The sequence below is a fragment of the Euleptes europaea genome, chromosome 20 (assembly GCF_029931775.1).
Source record: "Euleptes europaea isolate rEulEur1 chromosome 20, rEulEur1.hap1, whole genome shotgun sequence".
NCBI lineage: Eukaryota > Metazoa > Chordata > Lepidosauria > Squamata > Sphaerodactylidae > Euleptes > Euleptes europaea.
The window spans coordinates 10854395-10881730 of NC_079331.1; the positions used below are offsets into that span (position 1 = coordinate 10854395).

The window sequence follows — 27336 nt, forward strand, 5'->3', positions numbered from 1 at the left end:
AGCTCTGGAGGGCTGGGTTTGGGGAGGGGAGGGACTTCAAGGCCATAGAGTCCAATGGCCAAAGCGGCCATTTTTCTCCAGGTAATCTCATCTCTATCGGCTGGAGATCAGTTGTAATAGCGGGAGATCTCCTGCTATTACCTGGAGGTTGGCAGCCCTAGAGGGTATCCATCTGCCTTTATTCATTCCATAAGTTATTGTCTATCAGGTTAATATCCAGGGTTGCCAATCTCCAGGTTCTAGCTGGAGATCTCCTGCTATTACAACTGATCTCCAGCCGACAGAGATCAGTTCCCCTGGAGAAAATGACCGCTTTGGCAATTGGACTCTATGGCATTGAAGTCCCTCCCCAAACCCCACCCTCCTCAGGCTCCGTCCCCAAAACCTCCCACCATAGGCGAAGAGGGACCTGGCACCCTATTAATATCAAGGTTGCCTTTTCCATTCGCCACACACAAAGCTTAGGCCTTATCTAGCTTTCATTTAGGACCTTAAAAAAGTGTTACCGTAAACCAGCCAAAATACCATTTGAGACACGGTGATTACACCTTGTCCTAACAAAAAAAAAGAAAAAAAAGCAGGCAATAAAAATTAAAATTCTTGGGATGGTTCGAGCAGAAGACAAGCCACGATTCTTTACCTGGGAAATCTTCGTTTATCTCATCCATTTCCAACACCACATCGTAAGGCACACCGGCTTCTGCCAACAGAACATTCAACTGCCCTGGCATGCGGCCCGCGACCGGGTGGATGCCGAACCTGGAAGCCAAAAGGGGAAAGAATGGCCGCTTTGCATCCAAGACATGTTGAACTAATAATAAAAAGAGAACTGATAAGTGTCAGCGAGGCTAAGCAGGTGGAGGCAGGCCAGTTACAATGTTCATCTATTCCCTTCCTGGTGGAAAAGCTGCAATAACAATGTGTGTGGAAGGGAGGGGCAGCCATAGGGTTTCCAAACTCCAGGCACTAGCTGGAGATCTCCGGCTATTACAACTGATCTCCAGCCGATAGAGCTCAGTTCCCCTGGAGAAAACAGCCGCCTTGGCAATTGGACTCTATGGCATTGAAGTCCCTCCCATGCCCAAACCCCGCGCTCCTCAGGCACTGCCCCAAAATCCTCCTGCTGGTGGAGAAGAGGGACCTGGCAACCCTATATCACACTAAGCACCACGGTGGCCTCATCTCTGCTCCATCCTATGAGTTTAGCGCTTGCCTGACTTTCTTTCCTTGTTCGTTCAGCATTTTCACCATGTCAGCGATGGGATACTGGGCTTTGGCAGCGCAAAGGCCCCAACCTGCAACAATGAAAAAGAAACGGTCAGTGCTTAAGCCCAAGGCCGCTTTGCAGAAGAGGAGGGGGATTCGAACCCAGGCCTGCCAGATCGTAGTCTAACATTCTAACCGCTACACCGCATCGGCTCTCTAATTTGGGAAGGGAGGCAAACTCAGACAAAAGGTCTGGCGTTGGTTTGGCTGCAAATAGATTTTCAATCTATCAAATTTTAGTTTGATACAATATCGGCTATGAAGAAAAATAAAAGTTAGGTTAAAATAATAAAAAAGTTGATGGTTCTGGGAAGGATGGTTTGAAGAAGAGGAGGAAAGATGGGGAAAGGTTTTCAATCAGCCGTTTACGAATCCCACAAGGCCGGAGGCAAAATTTTGCTACTTGAGTGGTTATCTCCCGAGAGGAGTTTGCAAAGAGAAGGGAAACTTTAGCTTCTTCCGATCTCCCAGGAAAGGATGACAATATGGGGGAGAATGTACTGCGATCTTATGTCGTTGTAGAAGGGACACTGCAGCAGAACATGTTCTATTGTTTCCACTTTCTGTTTTGCATGGGCATAATCGTTGATGAAAGGGAGTACGGAGATTCCTGCCTTCCAGGAGAGCTGAAGATAAAGCATCGAAACACCTAAGAATGCTTCTGAAAATAGATTTTAGTAGTCCACCGTGGCCCACAAACAACAAATATACCAGACGGTTTCACAATTATCAGCGTAGCTCAACATCTGACCCCAACAAAGGAAGTTAAGACAGGCATTTAAGTATGGGTAAGACATAAATATATAGGGGGAAAAACAAGCCATAGCCAAAAAGCCTCCGTACCATTTAGGAAAAAAAACAGAGCTGCACTTACCTGTAACTGCTGTTCATCGAGTGGTTTTCTGTGCAGTCTCACATGGGAACTGCACTTGCGCACGCCAGCACAAGTGCAGTTCCCATGTGAGACCGCACAGAAGCCATGAAGATGAACCAGGGGACATTTCCCCCCTCTGTGGTTCTATTCAGAAAAGGTTAAAAAAAGGCAAAGGTCCCCTATGCAAGCACCGGGTCATTCCTGACCCATGGGGTCACATAATATCCCGACGTTTACTAGGCAGGCTGTGTTTACGGGCTGGTTTGCCATTGCCTTCCCCAGTCATCTTCCCTTTACCCCCAGCAAGTCGGGTACTCATTTTACCGACCTCGAAAGGATGGAAGGCTGAGTCAACCTTGAGCCGGCTACCTGAAACCGACTTCCTTTGGAATCAAACTCAGGTCGTGAGCAGAGCTTGGACTGCAGTACTGCAGCTGACCACTCTGCGCCACGGGGTTCTTTTCGTTTCTATTCAGAACGTTCTCCTTAGTTCCAGATAAAATCTCCAAGACAGCCCCCACTGCGCACACTTCTCTATTCACCATGGGAGAGGAATCTTTAAGCATCATGACCAACAGGAAATATTTGAGAGTGATAAACAAGTAAAGCCAGATTCTCCAATTGTGTCTGAAAAACATGACCGAAGTATCAAATATTCTCTCTTTACCTGCGTAAACCTCCCAAGTATATCCGGCATCAGAATGAACTTTGGCATGTTCCTTTCTCTCTGTATTGCACCTTCTTTCAGACGCCTAAGTAAAAGCAACCATCTTCCTGGCTCAGATTTGACGCACACAGGTTTCCCTTTAGGCAGCAGGTACACACCCCCAAAGGAGCCCCATGGTGCAGAGTGGTAAGCTGCAGTCCTGCAGTCCAAGCTCTGCTCACGACCTGAGTTCAATCCCAACGGGAGTTGGGTTTCAGGTAGCTGGCTCAAGGTTAACTCAGCCTTCCGTCCTTCCGAGGTCGGTAAGATGAGTCCCCAGCTTGCTGGGGGTAAAGGGAAGATGACTGGGGAAGGCACTGGCAAACCACCCCGCAAACAAAGTCTGCCTAGTAAACGTCGGGATGTGACGTCACCCCATGGGTCAGGAATGACCTGGTGCTTGCACAGGGGACCTTTACCTTTACCTTTTTATACACAGCCAAATCGCGTGAACGGACTGTTCGAGATCAGTGCAAGAATCAATATTATATATTTTTTTCTACTGAAGCCCAAGAAAAGACAGGACATGCCAAAGATGCTCTGCCAAGGCAGCCAGGGGGTTTTGATTGCTCATCCCAGCCCTGTGAGCAGTTCAAAGATCCCAAGAGATGTTTCTGCTGAGAACAATTTCCCCCCATCATCGCCAATAGGGAACTGTCTGATATTTTTTTGCTGCGGATTCAAATCCATCAAGTATGATATGTTTTTGTGGTTTGCTGAAAGAGGAGAGGAGGAATGCTCATCGGGAGAATTCCAGAAAGACTTGACACGGCGTGTTGCAGTCACAGGACACAGCTGAGAAATGGACACTTCCTGCCCTAACCACAGAGTTTAAAAATAAATAGCAAAGGGGGGCTCCGCAGCCATTTTGGTTTTGTTACGATTATTGCCAGCTCAGCAGGCCCTAGCGAAAAGTACCACAGAAGATCTACGAACTCATTTAGACTTGAATCTCTGAGGTACAAGGTGGAACACAATGTAGATGCATGCAGGGTGAGTTCTACCTTAGTACCCACTTAAGTTTTCCAATTTAGGTGAACCTAAACCCACTGAGCCCCATGGCACAGAGTGGTAAGCTGCAGTACTGCAGTCCAAGCTCTGCTCACGACCTGAGTTCGATCCCGAAGGAAGTCGGTTTCAGGTATCCGGCTCGAGGTTGACTCAGCCTTCCATCCTTCCGAGGTTGGTAAAATGAGCACCCAGCTTGCTGGGGGTAAAGAGAAGATGACTGGGGAAGGCACTGGCAAACCACCCCGCAAACAAAGTCTGCCTAGGAAATGTCGGGATGTGATGTCACCCCATGAGTCAGGAACGACCCGGTGCTTGCACAGGGGACCTTTATCATTTTTTAAACCAACTGAAATCAACATGTTTAAGTAAGCCTGGTTCTTCATAGGATTGGATTCTCTACATGAGGGGACTAATATATCGATATCTTTATATGTTTAAAAAGATATATTTATTTTATTTAAAATATTTATAAGCCCTCCACACCTAAGGCAAATTAGTTACATTTGTGGTCTATTTGGATTGCAAAGTTCCTTGTTACTTTGAAAACTTCTGCTGTTATTAAAAAGTTGGTCCAGTAAACACTGGTGCTATTTTTTTCTCTTACCGTTTGTAAGCATCCAAATGGCAGCAGGACTGTACAACCAACCTTTTTATTAAAATATATATATTTTAATCTATGCAAAGCATAACAATTATATACTTAAATCGAATTTTGGCTGCCAAAACCCAAATAAAGATTTCCGAGCAATCATAAATGTCAGCGTTTGCTGTCTCCCATCCGTCAAACAAACCATTCCACTTCACCTAAACAACTGTCTGTTGACCAGACTTCAGCTTTGTTTGACAGTCAATTTTTCAGAAGTTTTCCAATTTCACAGCCAAACCCTAAAACAGCCTGAAACTGAACAATGTCGGCTTCTTAGCCCATGAGCGTTATCAAACAGCCTCGAACTCTTACCGGGGGTAATGATGATCGAATTAGCTTCTTTGATCATCTCGATAGCTTGATCGATTCCAATTTCTGTGTGCGTGCCGACTATTTCCATGGGCTTCCCACCAGCTGTAGATGTAGTACCATATCCACCCAAAATGACATTGGGCAAAGATCGGTTCATGGCCTTGGTAAGAAATAAAGATAGATTGGAAAAAAGAAGAAGAGCTGATTTTTATATGCCAACTTTCTCTACCACTTAAGGGAGTCTCAGACCGGCTTACAATCGCCTTCCCTTCCCCTCCCCACAACAGATACCCTGTGAGGTAGGTGGGGCTGAGAGAGCTCTAACAGAGCTGTAACTTGCCCAAGGTCACCCAGCTGGCTTCATGTGCAGGAGTGGGGGAAACCAATCCAGTTCACCAGATTAGCCTCCGCCACTCGTGTGGAGGAGGAGCCAGGAATCAAACCCAGTTCGCCAGATCAGACTCCACCGCTCCAAAACACCGCTCTTAACCACTACACCACACTAGCCAAAATGGCCTAAGGTCCATTGGAAGACATCCCACCCACCCCACCCCAAAGCATGCTTCTTGGATAACTTCCTTCTGTGTTGTCATTCAAGGATACGATCCAGCAAACATTGGCATTATGAAACCTCCATCTGCTTCTGTTTGGTTTGTGAGGGATTCCCTCACCGTTTCCACTTGAATTCATGGGGGTTGGAGTCCTACTTCCTGTACTGCCGTTTCATTCTAAAAGGTTCACCTTAACAAAGCTCTAAGGTCTATACCATAATAGACTGGTAAGTTTATAGCTTATTTGCTTCTGAAAAGTAGAAGGCATTCCACTTGGCTTTTAAGCACATATATATTGAGTAAAAGCTTCAAGGAGAAATTCTTTGGTTCTTCTCTTGTCCCATACCGCTTGCCGCATCAAGATTTATTTAGTGCAATTTTTATTCTGCCCTTCTCCCAAAGGAAGGCACTGGCAAACCACCTCTGTTAGTCTCTTGCCACAAAACCCCCAAAAAGGGGTCGCCATAAGTCGGCTGCGACTTGACGGCACTTTACACACATACTTCTCCCAAAGAGCTCAGTGTGTCATGTATAGCTCTCTCCTGGGAGATAAAAATGAGGTTGAGAGAAAGTGACTTCCCCAAGGTCTCTCCGTAATGTTTCATTGTGAACAGCCCCCTTTTTTCATGCCAGAGGATGCCACCATGTTTAAAGGTTTGTTTTGCTTTTGGGAAGTCCTAGCCTTAGGTCCTGAGGTATTATCTGAGGCCACTGACACAGCAACTGTGCTGATCCGAAGCAGGTTTGAGACAGGAAAATGCCTGGATGGGAGACCTCCTGGGAACCTTAAATACGCCTGCCACCTTTGAGTTCCATTGTGGAACATACAAGAAACAAATACAAATTCAAATTCAAAACCTTTAATGGCATATAATATCAACCAACACAGTATAGCGATTAAAATATTAAACATAAAACACAGACAAAATTAGGAACAGCAATTCATCCCCAGTTCCCTTTTTGGCGAATTCTTATAGCATTATTAAGAAATTTGGCAACCTCCTCAGTTATATCAGGAGAAGTATCTTTCAATATATGATGTTCTTTAGCTTGATCAGACAGGCCCATCAGATTTGTGAAGATGGAATCAATATACTTAAGCTGTAAATCTGAATAAAATGGGCAGTGAAAAAGGATACCCCAAATTGATTCAGCTTTTTTCAGTTCACATGGGCAGAGTGTCATCATAGGCCACTTTTTGGAATCTGCCATATAAGATTGCTGATGGGATAACATTAAACCTAGCCAGGGAAAAAGCTCTACGCAGTTGTGGATTTTTTAAAAGGTGAAGATACGAAGCTATACTGCCAACATTAAGTAAAGGCCCTAGCCTTAAGGGGGAACAACTTTTTTCAGTTGCGCTAACAAGATCTTGTGCTTGAATATCCAGAATTCTACTTTTGTTTGAAATGCTTCCTTTTGAGGAAGCATAGACAGCGCGTCTAAAGAAACAAATAAATAAGCTGTCATCTAGCTGCCCATATGAAATTCGCCCCATAGCTCAAACTGATAAAAAAGATCATTTCAGGACCTCCTACCTGGCAGACATTACAACATACAACCTCAGAGCAGCCCTTACATCGCTGCGTTTCCAAACTATACCCACGGAGTGCCTTGCAGGTCATTAAAAAACAACCACCACCACCTCTGGCTCAACACATTTGTTTATGGGGTGGCTCCATAGAAGGTCTCCCACATTATGTCCTGGCCTGTCCTTTATACACTGAGCCCCGGAACAAGTTTCCGGCAAACATTCTTTCAGCGTCACAATTATCATCTGATGTTGACAGATTAATCTATTTGTTATCAGATACAGATCCTTACATTTCCCAAAAAAATGGCACTGTATGGCCTGGCGGCCAAGAAAATCAGGGCGAAGCAAATCTCGAAAGGTGGTAAAGCTGGACAGAGCCAAATGGGCGCATTTTAATTTCTTAATTTTGTATTTTTTTTTAATGATTCTGGTTCTGTACATTTTAACCTGTTGTTAACCTGTTGTTAACCTGTTGCTCACGACCTGAGTTCGATCCCGACGGAAGTCGGTTTCAGGTAGCCGGCCCAAGGTTGACTCAGCCTTCCATTCTTCTGAGGTCGGTAAGATGAGTCCCCAGCTTACTGGGGGTAAAGGGAAGATGACTGGGGAAGGCACTGGCCAACCACCCCGCAAACAAAGTCTGCCTAGAAAACGTCGGGATGTGACGTCACCCCATGGGTCAGGAATGACCCGGTGCTTGCACAGGGGACCTTTACCTTTTTATATTGTTCTACCGTTTTAGATTGTAACGGCTTATGGCCTAATACAATAAACTTGACTTGACTTGAAATAAACAAACTGGGAGAGCCACAAAATGCAGCCCTCAGCTCTACCCTTAACAAAGAGAGACTGTGAGGCCCACCACGCATATTATTTGGCTTACCACACACATGATGTATGATAGGATGGCTCCGGAAGAACCGATTAAGGCGCCGACAATTGTCATGAGGTTGTTCTCGAGAAGAAAACCTTCTGCACACAAAGCCCATCCAGAGTAGCTGTTGAGTACCGTGATCACCACCGGCATATCTGCTCCACCGATAGCTGCAGTCAAGGTTACTCCCTGACAGTTTGTATACAGGCAAGGGGGAAAGGGGGAAAAGGGGATCAAATGAGTTTAATGGGTAATTTTTTAAAAAAATGTTAAGATGAACATGAAACGGTGGGGGGACAAACAAAACATCAGAATACATTATTCATAGAAATAGGGAAAAGAGATGGGCGCCACGTGCAGGTGCAACTTAAAATGGAAAATTGCCCTTCACCATTTTGCTCTTAGGAATACCAAGAAAGATGAAGAAGAGTTGGTCTTTCTCTACCACTTAAGAAAGAATCAAACCAGCTAACAATCGCCTTCCCTTCCCCACAACGGACACCCTGTGAGGTAGGTGAGGCTGAGAGAGCTCTAAAGGAGCTGTGACTAGCCCAAGGTCACCCAGCTGGCTTCCTGTGTAGGAGTGGGGAAACCAACCCTCTTCACCAGATTAGCGTCCGCTGCTCATGTGGAGGAGTGGGGAATCAAACCTGGTTCTCCAGATTAGAGTCCACCGCTCCAAACTACCACTCTTAACCACTACACCATGCTGGCTCTCATGTTGCTATGTGCCTACATTGCTATGGTAAAAGCCCTTATATGCCTTGCATGAGCAATAGGAACGAGAACCAGTTCGATTTAATCTCAGACCCAGGACTGCAGATAACCCCCACAGGCAAAGATTCCCCAGGGACCACATCGCCATACCTAGATGCAACCCAATGAAATTAATCATGTAATTTCCCCAGTTTCACAGGCCCCAGGGGTGATCATGCCCCCTGGAGCATTGCCCCCCAGTCCCCCTTCCAAAGTGGCCCCATTCAGAAGTGCCTACGGATAGTGGGGTAGTACTGTACCCCCTCGAGGGTGAACTTCCTCATGTTACAGCAAGTCAGTCAACATGGCCAAGCTTCCAATGATTTTGATGGCACCTCCTGCTAAAACATCTCTCCAGTTTCTAGTTGCAGATTACTGAAACCTGCTCCTAGTACCACAGAGTTGAGGTGGACCAAAGCTCCATCTAATACATACAGTACAGCTAAAACTGTAAGACCACCTACTGTCCTGCCCATCCTTGGTTGCTAGCTCCAGGTTGGGAAATTCCTGGAGATTTGGGGGGTGGAGCCTGTTGAACATTTTGGGGAGGGGAGAGACCTCAGCAGGGTACAATGCCACAGAGTGCCCTCTTCAAAGCGGCCATTTTCACCAGGGGAACTGATATCTGTCCTGGATAGGGTTGCCAGGTCCCTCTTCACCACCAGTGGGAGGGTTTTGGGGCGAAGCCTGAGGAAGATGGGGTTTGTGGAGGAGAGGGACTTCAATGCCATACAGCCCAATTGCCAAAGCGGCTATTTCCTTCAGGTGAACTGATCTCTATCGGCTGGAGATCTCTGGAAGTTGGCAACCCTACATCTGGAGATGGGTTGTAATTCCAGGAGATCTCCTACTTGGAGGCGGCAACCCTACCTCCCAATCCCCGCACGGATACTAGATTTTTGGCAATTACAGTCTGTTAAAAGCCACTGGAATTTGTTGTTGTTTTTGGTAGGTTTTTGATATACGTAGAACACCTTCCATTTGCAGCAATCAGCCGTCGAGAAATGTTAAAAGCAAACAGATAAATAATGAACAACAGCTGTGGCCTTTCTGGCAAGCTTCAGTAAGCTTCCTGGCCAGTCCTGGAATCAGTGCTGAACAAGACAGACCTTTGGTTTGATTTTGCAGGGATCATGCGCTCTTCGTACGTTCCTAAATATTTTCCGGGCTTCTCTCTCCCGGGAAGAATGCTTCCCTCGACGTTCTCGCTCTCTCTTTCTCTCCCAGTTGTTGCTATCGCCGTAGCTCTTCCTCATAGTTTTCTAGCACTGGTTTTTTAACAAACTGAAGCTTTGACTCTCTTTGCCTCTTGCCCCCCTTTACATGCTGCTGCTCCAACCTCCAGGTGGTAGCTGGAGATCTCCCACTATTACAACTGACCTCCAGGCGACAGAGATCAGTTCACCTGGAGAAAAGGGCCGCTTTGGAAGGTGGACTCTACAGCATTATAGCCTATTCCTCCCTCATTTTCCTAAACCCCGCCCTTCTCAGGCTCCCCCCCTCACAAATCTCCAGGTATTTTCCAACCCTAGGGTTGCAAACTTCCAGGTACTGTTGGAGAAGGCAGCACGTGGCTCAATAGTAAAACTAAAGTAAACCCAAATTGGGATATATGTATGAAAAGAACTGCAAGGGTGATTAATTCCCAACTCAGAGCTGGCAACCCTTAGATAAGTCCCTTATCTAAGTCAATAAAAGTCACAGAGCTTGTTGCCTCTATACCTGTGTCATAACCACCTCTTCCCAGTTAACTCTCCCCTCTCACTTTCTAATATAATGACCTCATTCCAAGTCAGAACTTTGAAATCCGAAGCTTCCCAGATAAGTAACAGTTCAATTTCTGCTAAACTGATTTTTTAATTATTATTTTAAGTTGGAGGGTCAGAGAATGGGAATTAAGTCACGGGAATTTCTGCGTGCAAAAATGAGCACTCGGGTCTTGTGGAACAGTTTTGGAAATCCAGATTCTGCTTCTGCTTTGTGCAAGTTGTATAAACATCTCAATCCTGAAGCCTTCTGCTAACGCCAGTTTTGAAATTATAATAGTCACACACAGTAGAAGTCAAGAATTAGTGAGTCTTATAAGGTCTCCGCTGAGTAGGCTTGCCAACTCTGGGTTGGGAAATACCTGGAGGTTTTTGGGGCGGAGCCTGAGGAGAGCAGGGTTTGGGGAGGGGAGGGACTTCAATGTCATAGAGTCCAGTGGCCAAAGTGGCCATTTTCTCCAGTGGAACTGATCTCTATTGGCTGGATACCAGTTGTAATAACGGGAGATCTCAAGCTACAACCTGGAGGTTGGCAACCCTACCGCTGAGCCTCATCCACCCACTTCTAACTTTACTTCCAAGACTGGGCCATTTTATTAAGGCCCAAACAATGTCTGACGCTCAGTTGGGTGTAGTTCGTCCTCAACTTTTTGGCTGCTTGACAGAATACAGCAGCGGAAGCCATAAACTAAAGAGGAAGAATGGGTGAAAATGGGGGGTTCTTTTCCTTCATGCATGGGATTATTTATGGAGCCCCATGGTGCAAAGTGGTTAGCTGCAGTACTGCGGGCAAAACTCTGCTCACGACCTGAGTTCGATCCAGACAGAAGTGGGTTTCAGGTAGCCGGCTCAAGATTGACTCAACCTTCCATCCTTCCGAGGTTGGCAAAATGAGTACTAAGCTTGCTGGGGGGAAAGGGAAGATGACTGGGGAAGGCAGTGGCAAACCACCCTGTAAACATAGTCTGCCTAGTAAACGTTATCATGTGACATCACATCATGGGTCAGTAATGACCCGGTGCTTGCATAGGGGACTACCTGTACCTTTATGCTATTATTTACTAAAAAAAAAAAGACACCAAGTTGTTTTCTGTTGCCCCAGAAGGTCGTACCAGAAACAACGGGTTGAAATTAAATCAAAAGAGTTTCCGTCTAGACATTAGGAAGAATTTTCTAACAGTTAGAGTGGTTCCTGAGTGCAACAGGCTTCCTCGGGAGGTGGTAAGTGCTCCTTCCCTGGAGGTTTTTAAGCAGAGGCCAGATGGCCATCTGTCAGCAATACTGATTCTATTATCGTAGGCAGATGATGAGAGGGAGGGCATCTTGGCCACCTTCTGGACATGGAGCAGGGTGGCGGTGTGGAGGTTGTTGTGAATTTCCTGCATTGTGCAGGGGGTTGGACTAGATGACCCTGGTGATCCCTTCCAACTCTGTGATTCAATTATTCTACACACACCCCACTTCTTTTTGTCCTGCAATGGGAAAGGTATGGGTATCAAAGCATCATTGTGTTTTTATTTATGTACGTGGGAACTCAGGGAAGTCTGCATCTTGCAGGAGTGGGCCCCACACAACATATCTTCCCTACACCAGTTAACAGCCCTCTCTTTCTCTCCCTCCAGTTCATAGTCTTGGATTACATAAAACGTCGGACTGATTAAACCAATAGCTTATTTTTACTACGTCGCCCACGGCTAAAATGTTTTGGAGCCCTGCGCATGTGGTTTTTGTGGGATCCTGCAGGGGTTCCGCTGGATTTGTTATGGAATTTCTACAGAGCTACACAAATATTTTGAAGGAGCCGTCGCGGAGCCCTCGGAACCGGGCCAGTTTTAGCCCCCGCGGCTGCATCTCGCTGTTGTTTAGGAGAAGCTGGCTATGTACCGCCTCCTTTGAAGTTCAATTAGGTGACGCCGCTTTTGCTGGTGGTCCAGTAAAAGATATTGATTTACCTGTTTTTATTTCATATACATAATAGGTAAAATGAGACAATTTATTGGGCCCACCAACAACACAAGCTTCCCCCTACCCCTTCCTCGGGGTCAGAGTTGTGTTTGAGTTCAACAACCAGACGACATTGTTGCTTTTTATTTACTTACTAAATTTACATCTGCCTTAACCTAGAGGGCCCGGGATTAGGGTTGCCAACGTCCAGGAACTAGCTGGAGATTTCCTGCTATTACAACTGCTCTCCGGCCGATAGAGATCAGTTCCCCTGGAGAAAATGGCCACTTTGGCAATTGGACTCTGTGGCATTGAAGTCCCTCCCTTCCACCGACCCTGCCCTCCTCAGGCGCCAAAAATATCCAGGTGTTTCCCAACCCGGAGCTGGCAACCCTACCCAGGATGGAGGACGGCGAACCTAACCGGGATCCGTCCTGACTCTGCTCCTTGACTGCACCTGGTCTTCTCCATCAGGGAAGAGGGGAAGACAGTACTTCTTTAGACCAAAACGTGGTCCTACCATGATCGAGGAGAGTCCTGAAACGCCCAGAAGGCAAGCCATGCCCGTTGTATAGCTTGAGCCCAGCATAAAGGGAATCATCCCGCCAACCGAGGCGGCCAGCAACCCACCGTTCAAGTAGTGGCGTCCAGGTAGCATGAGAGGAGCTGAGCTTAATAAACCTAGAACAAAAAACCAGGGTTTTAGACAGCTGCTGCATTCATACTTAAATACTAAACAAGTTGCTAGTCTGTATGCCTCCCAGTGCCCTGACCTGGGTGGCCCAGGCCAGCCTGATCTCGTCAGATCTCAGAAGCTAAGCAGTGTCAGCCCCGGTTAGTATTGGGATGGGAGACCACCAAGGAAGACCAGGGTTGCTGTGCAGAGGAAGGCACTGGCAAACCACCTCTGTTAGTCTCTTGCCATGAAAACCCAAAAAAGGGGTCGCCATAAGTCGGCTGCGACTTGACGGCACTTTACACACACACATGCCTCCCAGTACACAGCTCCTGAACCTTTCATGGCTGTGATCTCCCAAACCTAGTCATTGTTCACAGAGGGGATCTTGCAGCTTTCTAATGCTCTATTTCTGAAGTGATTGTTCCCTCTCTGGAAAGGAAACCATCCATGTCCTTATCATGTAAGCGGGATTCCCATGCCAGTGACATAATTCTCAACATATTGTTCAGTCACTGATCCCAAGGTCCAATATGAATTGTGACGCTCGTAAAAATTCTCTCAGGCAGGTCAAGCTAAGAAATGGGGACTGGCTCAGTATCTCTCTGGGCTGCATCCACACATGACTTGGCTACTGAGTTACTGTAAAATATTGTAACTGTATTGAAGGAGGAGGAGGAGAAGGAGGAGAAGAAAAGACAAAGACGAAGAAGAAGAGTTGGTTTTTATATGATGACTTTCTCTACCCCTTAAGGAACACATGAACACATGAAGAACACATTAAGCTGCCTTATACTGAATCAGACCCTGGGTCCATAAAGTCAGTATTTTCTACTCAGACAGGCAACGGCTCTCCAGGGTCTCAGGCTGAGGTCTTTCCTATGACCTCCTTGCCTGGTCCCTTTAACTGGAGATGCTGGGGGTTGAACCTGGGACCTTCTGCATGCCAAGCAGATGCTCTACCACTGAACCATGGCCTCTCCTTTCTTCCTGCCTTTCTTCCTAGTGGGCATCCATAGCTTCTTAGATAATTCTCCTCTCATCCATTTCATCTTCCCAGCAACTCTGTGAGGTAGGTTAGGCTGAGAAGGTGTGACCAGCCCAAGGTCACCCAGCAAGCTTCCATGGCTAGGTTTGCCAGCCTCCAGGAAGAATCAAACTGGCTTACAATCACCTTCCCTTCCCCTCCCCACAACAGAAACCCTGTGAGGTAGGTGGGGCTGAGAGAGCTCTAAGAGAGCTGTAACTTGCCCAAGGTCACCCGACTGGCTTCATGTGCAGGAGTGCAGAAACCAACCCAGTTCACCAGATTAGCGTCCACCGCTCATGTAGAGGAGTGGGGAGTCAAACCCAGTTCTCCAGATTAGAGTCCACCACTCCAAACCACCATTTTTAACCATGACACCACGCTGGCTCACACAAGATAACCTGGAGTTGCTAATTATTGCTATAACACAAGACCCTGTGGATGCAGCCTCGGTGAGCTTTCTTACTGAGCAAGAATTTGAACCGAGGTCTTCCCGGTCTAAACCCAACACTTATCCACCACACCATGCTGGCTTTTACACACCCAAAGTGAAGCCATTCGTAATATCGTGACCTTGCATTGGCTCTGCATTTAATTTGCTCCCAAGTTATTTACTAGTTCAGCGAGTCTTGGGATTAAAGCCATGAGATTTTCAAAGGTTTGTTGCTTTTTTTTTGGGTTGTTCTTCAAAGGCTGGCACCAATCCTTCTGGAAATTCAGTGTGAACCCAGTTCCTAACTCTTTGGCAATCTCAGCGGGCTATGCTGTACCCTGTTATCTTTCCGGGCCTCAACCGCAGAGAGGCATACCTTGCAGTTTTCCATACGCTACCAAAGAACCGCTGAACGTCACTCCCCCAATATAGGTGCCCAAGTAAGCCACGGTCTTGAGGACGTTGGCGGACGGGTGAGCGTCAAGGTGTGGATATTCGATCATGTACTCCGCGACGCACGTCAGAACGGCTGCCAAGCCGACCAGACTGTGAAACGCGGCAACGAGCTGTGGAAGGTCGGAGATTTCAATCCGTTTCGCAATGGTGAGACCTGCAAAAAGAAAGAAAGAAAGAATTGATTTAGATCCAAGAGTAAAGATGTTATATTGTATTTCATACCCTCTCCCAAAGGATAAACAGCCCGTTAAATAACAAAGGGCTGTTTACTTTCTTGGTGCAAAGGCAGAAGAATTTACGAACAGCTCTGCTGGATCAGAGCAAACCCTCTTCTAGTCCAGCATCCTGTTTCCCACAGCGACTAGCCAGATACTTCCGGGAAGTTCACAAGCAAAGTATGAAGGCAACAGCCTCCTCTCTTGGGGTCCCCAGCCACTGGTATTCAGCCTCATGCTGCCTCTCAGAGAGCTGACGTAGTGTCATGATTATGGGGCTGGGGTTCAAATCTCCACTATGCCATGGATAGGCTAAGAAGGTGTGACTGGCCCAAGGTCACCCAGTAAGCTTCCATGGCTAGGTTTGCCAATAGGCTTACCAGGTCCCGTCGGTCGATCGGCGGGAGGTTTTCTAGGGGGCGCAGTGCAGGCGGGCGCCTGGCTTGATGCGCCTGCGCGCCGACGCAGTGATGGGGACGCTCTCTCAATCTCGGCCGAAACTCTACGGAAACCATAGTGTTTCGGCTGAATTTGCTAGAGCGTTCACGTCGCTTCAGGATAAACCCTGAATTGACGTAGGTGCGTCACATGTTGCGCACAGCTGGCCCTCAGCTGGTCGGCGGGCAGGCCCAGTGGATTGGCGGTAGTTTACCCGCCACCACCTGGCACTTGGCGACCCTATTTGCCAACCTCCAGGTAGTAATAAACAAGAATACCTATTCTGAAATAGTAAAGGCTATAGCGAACATACAGCACAAGGCTCTGTTATGGAAAACAATATCATAAAAAATGATAGCTTATTTTTAATATATAATCACAACTAGTTCGTTGGCATTACATTCATGCCACTAAACTGTAAATCCTAACTGGAAAGAACACTAACCTAAGCAAAAAAGCTAAACAAGAGAGCGATCCTAAACAAAGGAATGTAATGCCAACGTACTAGTTGTGATTATACATTAAAAATAAGCTATCAATTTCCCCCACAAGATATTTTATTAATATTTTACCAAAAAAAGAAAGTAAACATACATACATTTACAGTCACACAGTTTATTGTCCGGGGAATAGATTTCACCTTACATCTAATACCTCTTATAAAATTATTTCAGTGTTATACAATATACTTAATAAATTCTGTGACTACATAATCTAAACATTATCTATGTTATCTCTATTTATCAAATTTTTACCTATTCTTTCCATTTAGCATATTCAAAATAACATTCCCATTTCTTCCGTGTAAGCTGTCAATTTTGATGATATTGTTTTCCATAACAGACCCTCGTGCTGTGCGTTCTCTATAACCTCCAGGTAGTAGCTGGAGATCTCCTGCTATTACAACTGGTCTCCAGCCGATAGGGATCAGTTAACCTGGAGACAATGGCCACTTTGGCAATTGGACTCTATGGCATTGAAGTTCCTCCCCTCCCCAAACCCCGCCCTCCTCAGGCTTCGCCCCAAAAACCTCCCGCTGGTGGCGAAGAGGGACCTGGAAACTCTAGACAGCAGGGAGGTCATAATTCTGGTGCCCCATTTTCGTGTCATGTGCTTGCATCTTTGTGGGTCCTGGAGTTTGGAGAGGTTGAAGACCACTGCACTAGCGGATCACCAGCTCCTGGGGTGGCATTGAGGACGAGGAGGAGGAGGAGGAGGAGGAGGAGAAGCAGAAGAGCTGGTTTTTATATGCCGACTTTCTCTACCACTTAAGGGAGACTCAAACAATCTTACAATCACCTTCCCTTCCCCTCCCCACAGCAGACACCCTGTGAGGTAGGTGAGGCTGAGAGAGCTCTAAGAGCTGCAACTAGCCCAAGGTCATCCAGCTGGCTTCGTGTATAGGAGTGGGGAAACAAATCCAGTTCACCAGATTAGCCTCCGCCGCTCATGTGGAGGAGTGGGGAAACAAACCCGATTCTCCAGATCAGAATTCACCGCTCCAAACCACCACTCTTAACCACTACACCATGCTGCCACATGTATAACTAAATGACAGCATGGCTCAGAACACACTGAAACAACACTGTATCTGCACACACGAGTGGCCTGCCACTGCTCATCACTGAGGAGCCTCTGGAGGGTTCCCAAGGACGGCACTGAGAACAGGGATGGAAACCACTGACCTATTACAAGGCATTTGACTTACCCATGGTGCCACCCATCGCCATGGCTGTGGACATTTGGGCCAGCACTTCTGGGGATGGTTTCAAAGCACCCAATGTAGCTGCTACACCACCAGCGACCCCAATCATCCCTAGGGCATTGCCAAGTCTCGATGTACTCTGGCTAGACAGCCCTGCGAGCGCGCCGACGCAGCAAAGACCCGAGCCCAGATACATCATCTGAAGTGGGGGAACAAAGCAAAGGATACATACATACAAAAGTGAAGGCAGTGTTTCAAACTGCAGGCAAGCTAAAAGGGCCAGTTTAGTTGACGGCATCCCTGAGCTGAAACACAATGTGAGAGGTGTTCCTTTATGCATTTTTGAGGATCCATGTCTCCTCGAGCCCACCTGATACTCAGTAGCTGAGGAGGAGAAGACAAAGAAGAGTTGGTTTTTATATGCCGACTTTCTCTACCACTTAAGGAAGAATCAGACCAGCTTACAATCACCTTCCCTTGGGAAGGGGCTGTGGCTCAGTGGTAGAGCATCTGCTTGGCATGCAGAAGGTCCCAGGTTCAATCCCTGGCATCTCCAGTTAAAGGGACGAGGCAGGTAGGTGATGGGAAGAACCTCTGCCTGAGGCCCTGGAGAGCTGCTGCTGGTCAGAGTAGACAATACTGACTTTGATGGACCAAGTATCTGATTCAGTATAAGGCAGCTTCATGTGTTCATGTGTCCCTTCCCCTCCCCTCAACAGACAGCCTGTGAGGGAGGTGGGGCTGAGAGAGTGTGACTAGCCCAAGGTCTCCCAGCTGGCTTCATGTGTAGGAGTGGGGAAACCAACCCGGTTCACCAGATCAGAGTCCACCGCTCCAAACCACCCCTCTTAACCACTACACCACGCTGGCTCTCATCAGGAAGTGAGCTGTGCTAGAGAAAGAAGCTGAAGGGTACAATATGATCCTGGGAATCAAGTCTACTGGGGACCAGAACGGATCATCCTGATAGCTTATAGCCACTCTTATTTTAGAGTTCCTGTTCAAGCTGGTGAAAATGGGACGTTCATTCTTCGCTTAGGCAACAGTAACCTGAAACTATCCAAATTGTCTCCTGATGCCCCCTTATGACTCTTCACACTCCCTAGTCAGAGGAAACATAACTAAAACCTCTGAGTTCCGTATATATCTTGGAATACTTTTGTTACTACTCTGAGTCATCGTTCTACAATTTTTCTTGTCTCTAAGCTTCTAAGCATCTCCCATTTCCAGTCTTCAAACGTATATGCCAGGACGGATGTGTCCATGAGTAACTGGGGAAAGGCTTAGCTTCTTCTGTTCCCTCCAAGGAAAGTCACAAAGGGTAGAATTGATTAGCTCAAGATTAAAGTTACTCAGCGGAACTGTTCCTGCTAGATTTATTACTTTCTCTTCTACTCCTGAATGAAATTTTAACGGGTTTTAACTAATCCTCTTTATGTGCGGAAGAATTGCATTTTCTTTTCCAGGCTACTAGTTCGAACACATTTATTAAAAATGCCCACATCGTGAGATCATTGCTATTACTTTGATTCTTTAGTGTTTTGATATACTAAGAGGCTTTGAAATCCCTGCATGACAATGCATTTATATACAACATGTGGCGTTCTCCCTCCATTCCGAAAAGCATATGCTATTTTACTTCTGATCACAAAAATCCAACGTTACCTTTGGAGGGGGCGGCATTACTAAATTTGTAACGATAAGCATGAATACTTCAAAAATATGTTAATAAAAATCACGCTGGATACCTGAATAATTTAAATAAGTGAAGTCATTCCACTCCCTTTTAACAAATCCTATCCCCAAATCTTTTATTCTGTGGCTACGCAGATATTCAAGATGTGCGTAAAAATTTAATCAAAAACATTATTCCTGATGAAGAGCATATTTCTAAGATGCCCTTTCGCTTCTTAGAAGGTGAAGCTAAAATAAATAATTTTAAAGCTGGATTGTGTATATAAATAATGATAGAAGAGCTGAATTCTTTAAAGATGTTGCAATCAAGACCTTGAGGTTTTTGGAGGAATAGCAGGGTACAAATGCAATGAAATAAGTAATATACAGGTGTACTAACTTGGCAGAATATCTTTAAAGTATTTGCACAAGAGCCAGCGTGGTGTAGTGGTTAAGAGTGGTGGTTTGGAGAGGAGGACTCTGATCTGGAGAACCAGGTTTGATTCCCTTCTCCACATGAGCGGCGGAGGCTAATCTGGTGGACTGGATTTGTTTCCCTAGTCCTCCACATGAAGCCAGCTGGGTGACCTTGGGCTAGTCACAGGTCTCTCAGCCCCACCTACCTCACAGGGTGTCTGTTGTTAGAGGGGGAGGGGAAGAAAAGGGGATTGAAGGCCGGTTTGATTCTTCCTTAAGTGGTAGAGAAAATCGGCATATAAAAATCAACCCTCCTTCTTCTTCTTCTTGATAAAATATTGAACTCTGTTTTTATTTTTAGTGTTCATTGAAAAGTCCAATGCCCTTTTCCCATACTCAATACTAGGCTTAGTTCTACCAAACGTTGTGAGGCAAGTGTTTGTACCGCTCCGAGTCGTGACAATAATTTGTCGACATCTGCTCGAAGTTTACTGTTCAGCTTCGGCTCAAAGTTTACCTGGATATTTAATATAAGAACAAACCTTTTTTTATATATTGAACAGCTTTCTTTGGTCTGTTATTTGACGGAGAATACTGCATGGTTCTGCCTACATAAGCCAAGTATCAGGTATCAAAGAGTGTTAGGTTTACATAATATCAAAGGAGACCCCATTGGGAAAACTATCCTCTAAACAGCGGCTTATTAAAATGCTCAGGAGTTTATTCCTATCAGCTGTCTAATGGTCTAAAGTTGGGAGTATATTCGTCAGATTTCTTTCTAGAGATTATTTTGTTCACAAACTTTATTTTGAACTTTTAACTAGACCAATAAAATATAACCACTCCCCTTTCGCTCTGGACCTTGTTTAAAGTACTTTAAAGGGCAGGCTGAAAAGGGACACATCTATTTTTCTGTCCTCATTCCTCTGGGAAATGAACAAAACTGCTACCCTGAACTACCCACCCCAGCATTTATTTATTACTTATTAGTAATAAATTATTTATTAGTAATATTTATTAGAACTGATTTCTGACCTGCTCGATGCTATGTCCACTGGCAAGAGATGCCCCATACCCTCCAACAAACACTGCTCCGGGGAGGAGGTAAAGATAATTATATTCAGGTGGATCGGTTGGCCGCTTAAACATATCCAGCATTCTCTGGGTAATTAAGAAACCACCTGATGGAAAACAGAACCGTAAAACTGTTAGGAGCGAACAGAAAAACAGAACAAAAAGCAGGGCTCAGCTCCACCGCCTGTTTTCAACGCCAAGGCTCAAATCTAAAGTATATTAAATAAGGAGGAGGTGGAAGTGCTCCTGAGTATCTGCAGAGTGCATTTCCATCACCACTGAGTCCTCACACATCAGTGATTCGACTGAGCCCACAGATGGTTTTCCAAACAGACTTCACCTCCAGCATCCCTTTTGCTGCCCTGACCTGGATGGCCCAGGCTAGCCTGATCTGGTCAGATCTCAGAAGCTAAGCAGGGTCAGCCCTGGTTAGTATTTGGATGGGAGACCACCAAGGAATACCAGGGTTGCTGTGCAGAGGAAGGCACTGGCAAACCACCTCTGTTAGTCTCTTGCCATGAAAACCCCGAGAGGGGTCGCCATAAGTCGGCTGCGACTTGACGGCACTTTACACACACACACAAGCTCTGTCTACAGGTTTAAGCTTTTCTTCCGCAACATTAGCATAGGAGAGCCTTTACTCTGGCAAGATGTGAGGCTATGCCCTCAGCACTACTGGATGGGAAATACAAAAAAACAACAACCCATATCTAGAGAGACTGCGCATGTGTCAAGTTCAGATGTCCACCTCTAGCTCTTTGCAAAGGACTCACTCAGACAGGTGTAGTCTGAAGTAAAAATGCTTTATTCAAAGACTAGCAGGCATAGACTAAAGACATGACCACTCATAGGCGTAGCAAAGCAGGCAATACTTTTCAAGGAAAGTTACTTGACTTAAAACACTTCTTCTGGGATACCGATCTGGCGTTGCCTGGCAACCTGAAGATAAGGATTCTCCAGTCATGGCTGGATAAATTATTAATCGATGAAAGCCCCATGATCTCAAAACAAGAGGCCCATTTTTGTGCTGGTGAGATAAAAGCCCGGAGCAAGAAAAGGGCTGACGGAAAGGATAAGGAAATTTAATAAGTATAGTTTAAATGTAAGGTTTGAGATTTTGGATTTGTAGCATAGCAATGCAATATTATATTTAGTGGTCTATGACTGCAATAAATAAAAAGGTAAGGTAAAGGTCCCCTTGTGCAAGCACCGGGTCATTCCTGACCCATGGGGTGACGTCACATCCCGACGTTTCCTAGGCAGTAATAAGAGTAATAATAAAGTTTTATTGTATAGCCATAGGCCGTCACACTATTCAATACAAAACAATAAAATGATAAAACACAGATAACTTTCACCTTTAAGAAATAAAATATAAAACACTGAAACATCAATATCAGTAAAACGGACTAAAACATTAATCCATGGAGACTCTAAATATTTGCTCTCTATAAAACCTCTTTTAGCCTGATTTTCTTTGCTGCAAGTGCAAACTGTGCAACCGAATAGGAACTATGCGTGTCACAGTCCGACAGCAAAAATTTAATTTTTTCAATATCTGACACGTTTCCTAGGCAGACTTTGTTTATGGGGGTGGTTTGCCAGTGCCTTCCCCAGTCGTCTTCCCTTTATCACCAGCAAGCTGGGTACTGGCAATATATAATTATAATTATAATGATTATAATGATTATACTGATTATGATTATTATAATGATTATGATGATGATGATGATTATGCCATTAGCAGTGAGCGGAAGGCCTCCCAGTTTGGAACCCACGTCTAATAACACAAAGTGCACATCGGTGAATTTGTACCTGCAATATTTACAGATGAAACAAACGCAGCCAGCAAAGCTAATGTCTGTGGTATACTCGAAGGAAGGTACGATCCGCCCATCAGCACCAAACCCCCAACGGCAGTAAGGCCTAAAGGAAAGACCAAATAGGTTAGCACTTCCTAAGGAGACGACAGAGCTATCTACCCCTCAAATCTAAATATTACAGCAGATGTTTCCTGTTGTGGCCTAATATGGTCGACTGCTCAAACTGTCAGCCTCTCTCCGCTCATCTTCTGAGTAAAGGTGGCTTGGAAAGTACATCAGGGAAAGAAAGTTTAGTGGAAGGAGTTGACAACCTTCAAAAGCACAGTATGCACACATGGCCTCTTTGTTAATCATCATTACTAAATTGCTTATGCCGCGCTGGCTTTGTGGAGAGAAGTAAGATCTCAGAGAATGCAGAGTTGCTACCACAAAGTAGTAATATATTAATCCAAACTTATGGCAATGGCACTGGCTACTTGTTCACTTCCACATGTAGATCAAAATGCCTGCTGAGAGCATACGTATCCCTTTCTTCGAAGTGAAAAGACTGGGCTCATTTATGTAATTCAGCAGATTCAAAGGATAAAATGTTTAAAGGGCCAAATAATACTTCAGCTTGCAGGCAAGGAGTTGCATATTGGAACGCAATTCCTCATGGATAAAACTCCTTGCCTGTTAGAAAACTAGCAGTGAACAAGAGGATTTCCTTCCAGGCTAGTTTTCACTGTGAAAGGAACGTACATGTTTTCATAGGGAAGCATTCAAGTGTGCAGCCCCAAGTTCTCCAGACTGAATGTATGCTGTCCAAGAAAACCATGCAAACTGTAGAAAACTGGCCAAAGGGCCTCGGTGTCAATGTGGACACATTCCTTTGGCTATGTGGCAAAATCATGAACTGCTTACTGTTTTCAAGCGGTAGTTAGGAATTAGACAGATCATGTTTACAGATCAAGCGGAATTAGTGGCTTTACCCAGAAAGCCGACACCACATCTGGATGAGTGGCTCTCTCATTTTATAGGCACGGTATGTCAATCATGTCAACTAGGGTTGCCAGCCTCCAGGTGGTGACTGGAGATCTGCTATTACAACTGATCTCTAGGCGACAGAGATCAGTTCCCCCGGAGAAAATGGCCACTTTGTTAACTGGATTCTATGGCATTGAAGTCCCTCTCCAAACCCTGCCTCCCTCAGGCTCCACCCCCAAAAATCTCCAGGTATTTCCCAACCTGGAGCTGGCAACCCTATGTGAAACCCTTTTCTCGCATGATAGCCTTGAATTCACGATCAGTCTTTAAAGACTTTTGCTATCACATCAACCAGTTCTCCAACAACGGGAGCCAATGAAAGCATATTCCTGTTGGCTGTCACCAGTGACTGTGGGTCAATGTCTTGGACCTGTCTTGGACCTGAATGTGTGGATTCATTTTGTGTTTCCAGCCTACATGAGGCAAGTGTGGCCCATTACACTCACGATACCAAACCCACCAGGAAAGAAGCGCGTGACCCTTTCCAACTTACCGGAAATGGCATTTGTGACAGACATCAGGGGTGAGTGAAGAGCAGGTGTGACACCCCAAACCGTATGGTAGCCAACGATCCCGGCCAGGCCGAAAGTGGTCACCATTTGTGTAAAAGTGGCATTAGGAGAAATCAGGCCCAGCCCTAACACAGTTGTCAGACCTAAACAGAAAGAAAAAGAGCCCAGCAAGAACTGAAAAATCATTTTGCTTCATTATTCATAAAATAAAGCGCAGGACAATCACTAGGGTTGCCAACCTCTAGGTACTAGTTGGAGATCTCCTGCTATTACAACTGATCTCCAGCCAACAGAGATCAGTTCACCTGGAGAAAATGGCTGCTTTGGCAAGTAGACGCTATGGCATTGAAGTCCCTCCCCTCCCCAAACCCCACCCTCCTCAGGCTCCACCCCAAAAATCTCCAGGTATTTCCCAACCTGGAGCTGGCTACCCTAACCATCGCCCAATGCTGTTTCTTCTTTCATGGGGACCTTGACAACAATAGGAACGGGAGCAGAAGCTGTCCTCTGAGATGGGATTTTATAGGCATAACTTTCATTCCATCTCGTTGCCAGAACTGGATACTCGCCTGGGATACAAAATCACTTAGCCAAGTTGTCTGTTCCAGTCAACTTTGGAACGTAGACATGAAAATGCCAACAAATGAAATGTCAAATATTTCAGCTGAGCAAATCATGGAAAGACAGAGAACTGAAAAAATGAAAAATGGCACTAATTCCTCGTTGACTTCTTGACTTGCTTAGTGGAAAGAGATTGTATAATGTAGCATCTGAAAATTGTAGAAACCGGCAGACCACACAGATGCTTCAAAAATGCTTGATTAGAGAAACTGCAATAGCCTTCTTCCGCTTGCACCAACAACAAAGGGGGGGGGAACTTAACCCTAAACACCAGAATTAAGTACCCAAAAGGTCAAGAAAATATAAATAAAAATCCAAGGCAAAATCCTTGTCAATTTGGTAGGCTATTGCAATGCCCTATATGTGTTATACATGATATTAGATTTTATCCTGAAATAAATGTATACATATTTTGTACTTACATAATTTTTAGAGTGTGTAACCTTGGGATTTGGATCTTTATTTACTTCTTCTGCTTGCTACTATTACATCCTCCTGGTGGTCCATGCTCTGATTTTAGATAAGAGCCCTGATCAACCTGCACTCTGCATATTGATCTTAGGGGCAGGGCCAATAAGACGCAATTCTGATTCAACAGGTAATTCCTGGTGTTATCAGTAAGAACATAAGAATGGCCATGCTGGATCAGACCAAGGTCCATCAAGTCCAGCAGTCTGTTCACACAGTGGCCAACCAGGTGCCTCCATCATGTCTCCCTTTAATCGCCTTCTTTCCAAGCTAAATAGCCCTAAGCATTTTAACCACTCCTCATAGGGCAGTTGCTCTAGTCCCCTGATCATTTTGGTTGCTCTTTTCTGCACCTTCTCAAGTCTTCAAACACGCATTTAAATTTTGCTCATATGTAACGAGAACAAGGAACTCAAGGCTGAATTGGATTAATTTCTGAGTGCAGTGGCTAAGAACAGGGAGAATGGGATCTCACTGTCCATCCCACTGGGTTGGCTGTAATCCTCCTTTCCCACTACATGTTGTCTCTGCAGTCATTGGACTTTGTCCAAACCAAGCCCAAGTCAACTGTAAAGAACAACGTGATGCAGAACCCACCATTTTCTTCAGCAAGCAGACCCAGAAGTTATTTTTGACAATTAAACGTGTACATTTCTGTTTAGCAAGGCCTGTTTTCTTCAGAAGTATGGTGTTTGGCATTAATTCTGTTGCAACATTTTTGTGTTTCGGTTTCTACGAATTTGACTGAGATCAAAGTTTCGGTTCACCCATTGCAAGTTGCTTGGTTGGAAAGCATTATCACAGTTTCTTTGCTGCCTGGCGCCTGGAACTTCCCAACATTCCAAGCCCATGAACACTAGATAATTCAGAAACTGGATTTTCTAACCGTTCCCAGAAAAGAATGTACCAGAGCTGTGATCAAACATGTGGTTGGAATAATACCTTTTACCCTGTTCGCAAAAGGTCCGTCGATATTTTGCAACCCACACCTTTACTCGGGGTCATGGTGTTTCTGACACCAAGAAAATGTGCTTCATATAAAGAGGATGACTGAATGTGTGTGTATTAAAAACCTGGCTTTTATGGCCACGTTTCATTTTCCTTGTAAAGCATACGGAGGCAGCACTGGGCAAAGATAAGCAGATTTGTTCAGTGAGGTATAAATCCTCATTTTCCACTAGTGGCCAGCCAACTGCCCCTGTCAAGTTCGCACACAAGGTGAAGACAGCAGTCTCCAAGTGTTTGTCTACAGAATTTGGGGCGCAGGTATCCTGCCTTAGAACACGGAGATTCCATTCAAAACTACATAGCAATTAATATACTTCTACTTAATATACTTGATTGATTACTTATCTTCTGTGCATGTGCCTAATCCTTCTTGAAAGACATCTAAGATGCCTTGCACGTTTTATGGCAATCAGTTGCTCACGTTAAGTATGTAGGGAGACTTCCTTTTATTTGCCCTGAACTTATTTCTCAGTCCCTTTTATTGAATGATACCCCCCCCCAACTTTAGGCTTTGAGAAGGCAGATATATAATCTACTACTTAACTAATTATTTGTGGCCAAGAGCTACTGTCACCACCACCACCACCCAGCAATAAATGAGTGCCAAATATGTAACTTGCACCTTGCCTATCTACCCCATTTGCGCAGCTCTATTACAGCAAGAGCAAGTGGCTAGCAGCATTCGTTTTGGTTTTTTGCTGTACTTCTGATGTCTTAATGTTTCACACCACTGCAGCTCACTTTTATTCAAGAATGATTTTGTGTGTGCGCACTCACTCCGCTTTGCGGTGGTTTTTGATCTGCTAAGGTTTTGTGATTGTGTGTGCGTGTGCGTGTTTTAATGCATGTTGCTTTGAGGTTTGGAAAAGCAATTAATAAACATTAAAACAAAGGGGAGGGACCCATAATTTTAAAAATACCTGTAGTATAAACTCCAGCCGAAGTCATTGTCTTTTTGAAAGGTGAGATGGAAGCTATTTTCTCAGCTTCTAACTCCTGGACAGTTTTTTGTTTAGCTGGAGGAGGTGGCGGCAAGGATTTAGGCAAAGGTGCTGGAAACAAATTCTTTCCTTCCTGTTGCAGAGAAAGATTCGCATTAGGGTGGACTCAGAAGGAATATGGCAGAAACCTTCCACCGCTTTCTTTGCACTGATACTCTAACAGAAACAATTCATTTAAAGACACCAGTAAAAGATGGTCTTTTGTATGTAAAGCACAAGTCATATGTTTTAACTGATCTTTAGTAAATTCACTCCCAATGTTGTATGTATTTTACTTATTTAAATAAATGCTTGTGTCTGGTGTGAATCAGTGACACTCTTATGGCAGTAGGGTTGCCGACCTCCAGGTGCTAGCTGGAGATCTCCTGCTATTACAAGTGATCTCCAGCCGACAGAGATCAGTTCACCTGGAGAAAATGGCCGCTTTGGCAATTGGACTCTATGGCATTGAAGTCCCTCCCCTCCACAAACCCCGTCCTCCTCAGGCTATGCCCAAAAAAAACTCCCGCCAGTAACAAAGAG

The 27336-nt window shown here is 45.2% G+C and overlaps 1 protein-coding gene across 1 annotated transcript in view; it reads right to left on the reverse strand.

The window, feature by feature from the left end:
* LOC130492119 (NAD(P) transhydrogenase, mitochondrial-like) overlaps positions 1-27336 on the reverse strand; it is a 65162-nt gene that overhangs the window by 3509 nt on the left and 34317 nt on the right. Inside the window, exons 9-19 of the mRNA XM_056865909.1 lie at positions 26734-26887; positions 23698-23859; positions 22171-22281; positions 20317-20462; positions 17194-17389; positions 14753-14986; positions 12761-12921; positions 7784-7963; positions 4816-4975; positions 1214-1295; positions 641-759 (exon numbers count right to left, since the gene is read on the reverse strand). Coding sequence (XP_056721887.1) covers positions 641-759; positions 1214-1295; positions 4816-4975; positions 7784-7963; positions 12761-12921; positions 14753-14986; positions 17194-17389; positions 20317-20462; positions 22171-22281; positions 23698-23859; positions 26734-26887 — 1705 coding nt within the window. The remainder of the gene's footprint in view (positions 1-640; positions 760-1213; positions 1296-4815; positions 4976-7783; positions 7964-12760; positions 12922-14752; positions 14987-17193; positions 17390-20316; positions 20463-22170; positions 22282-23697; positions 23860-26733; positions 26888-27336) is intronic.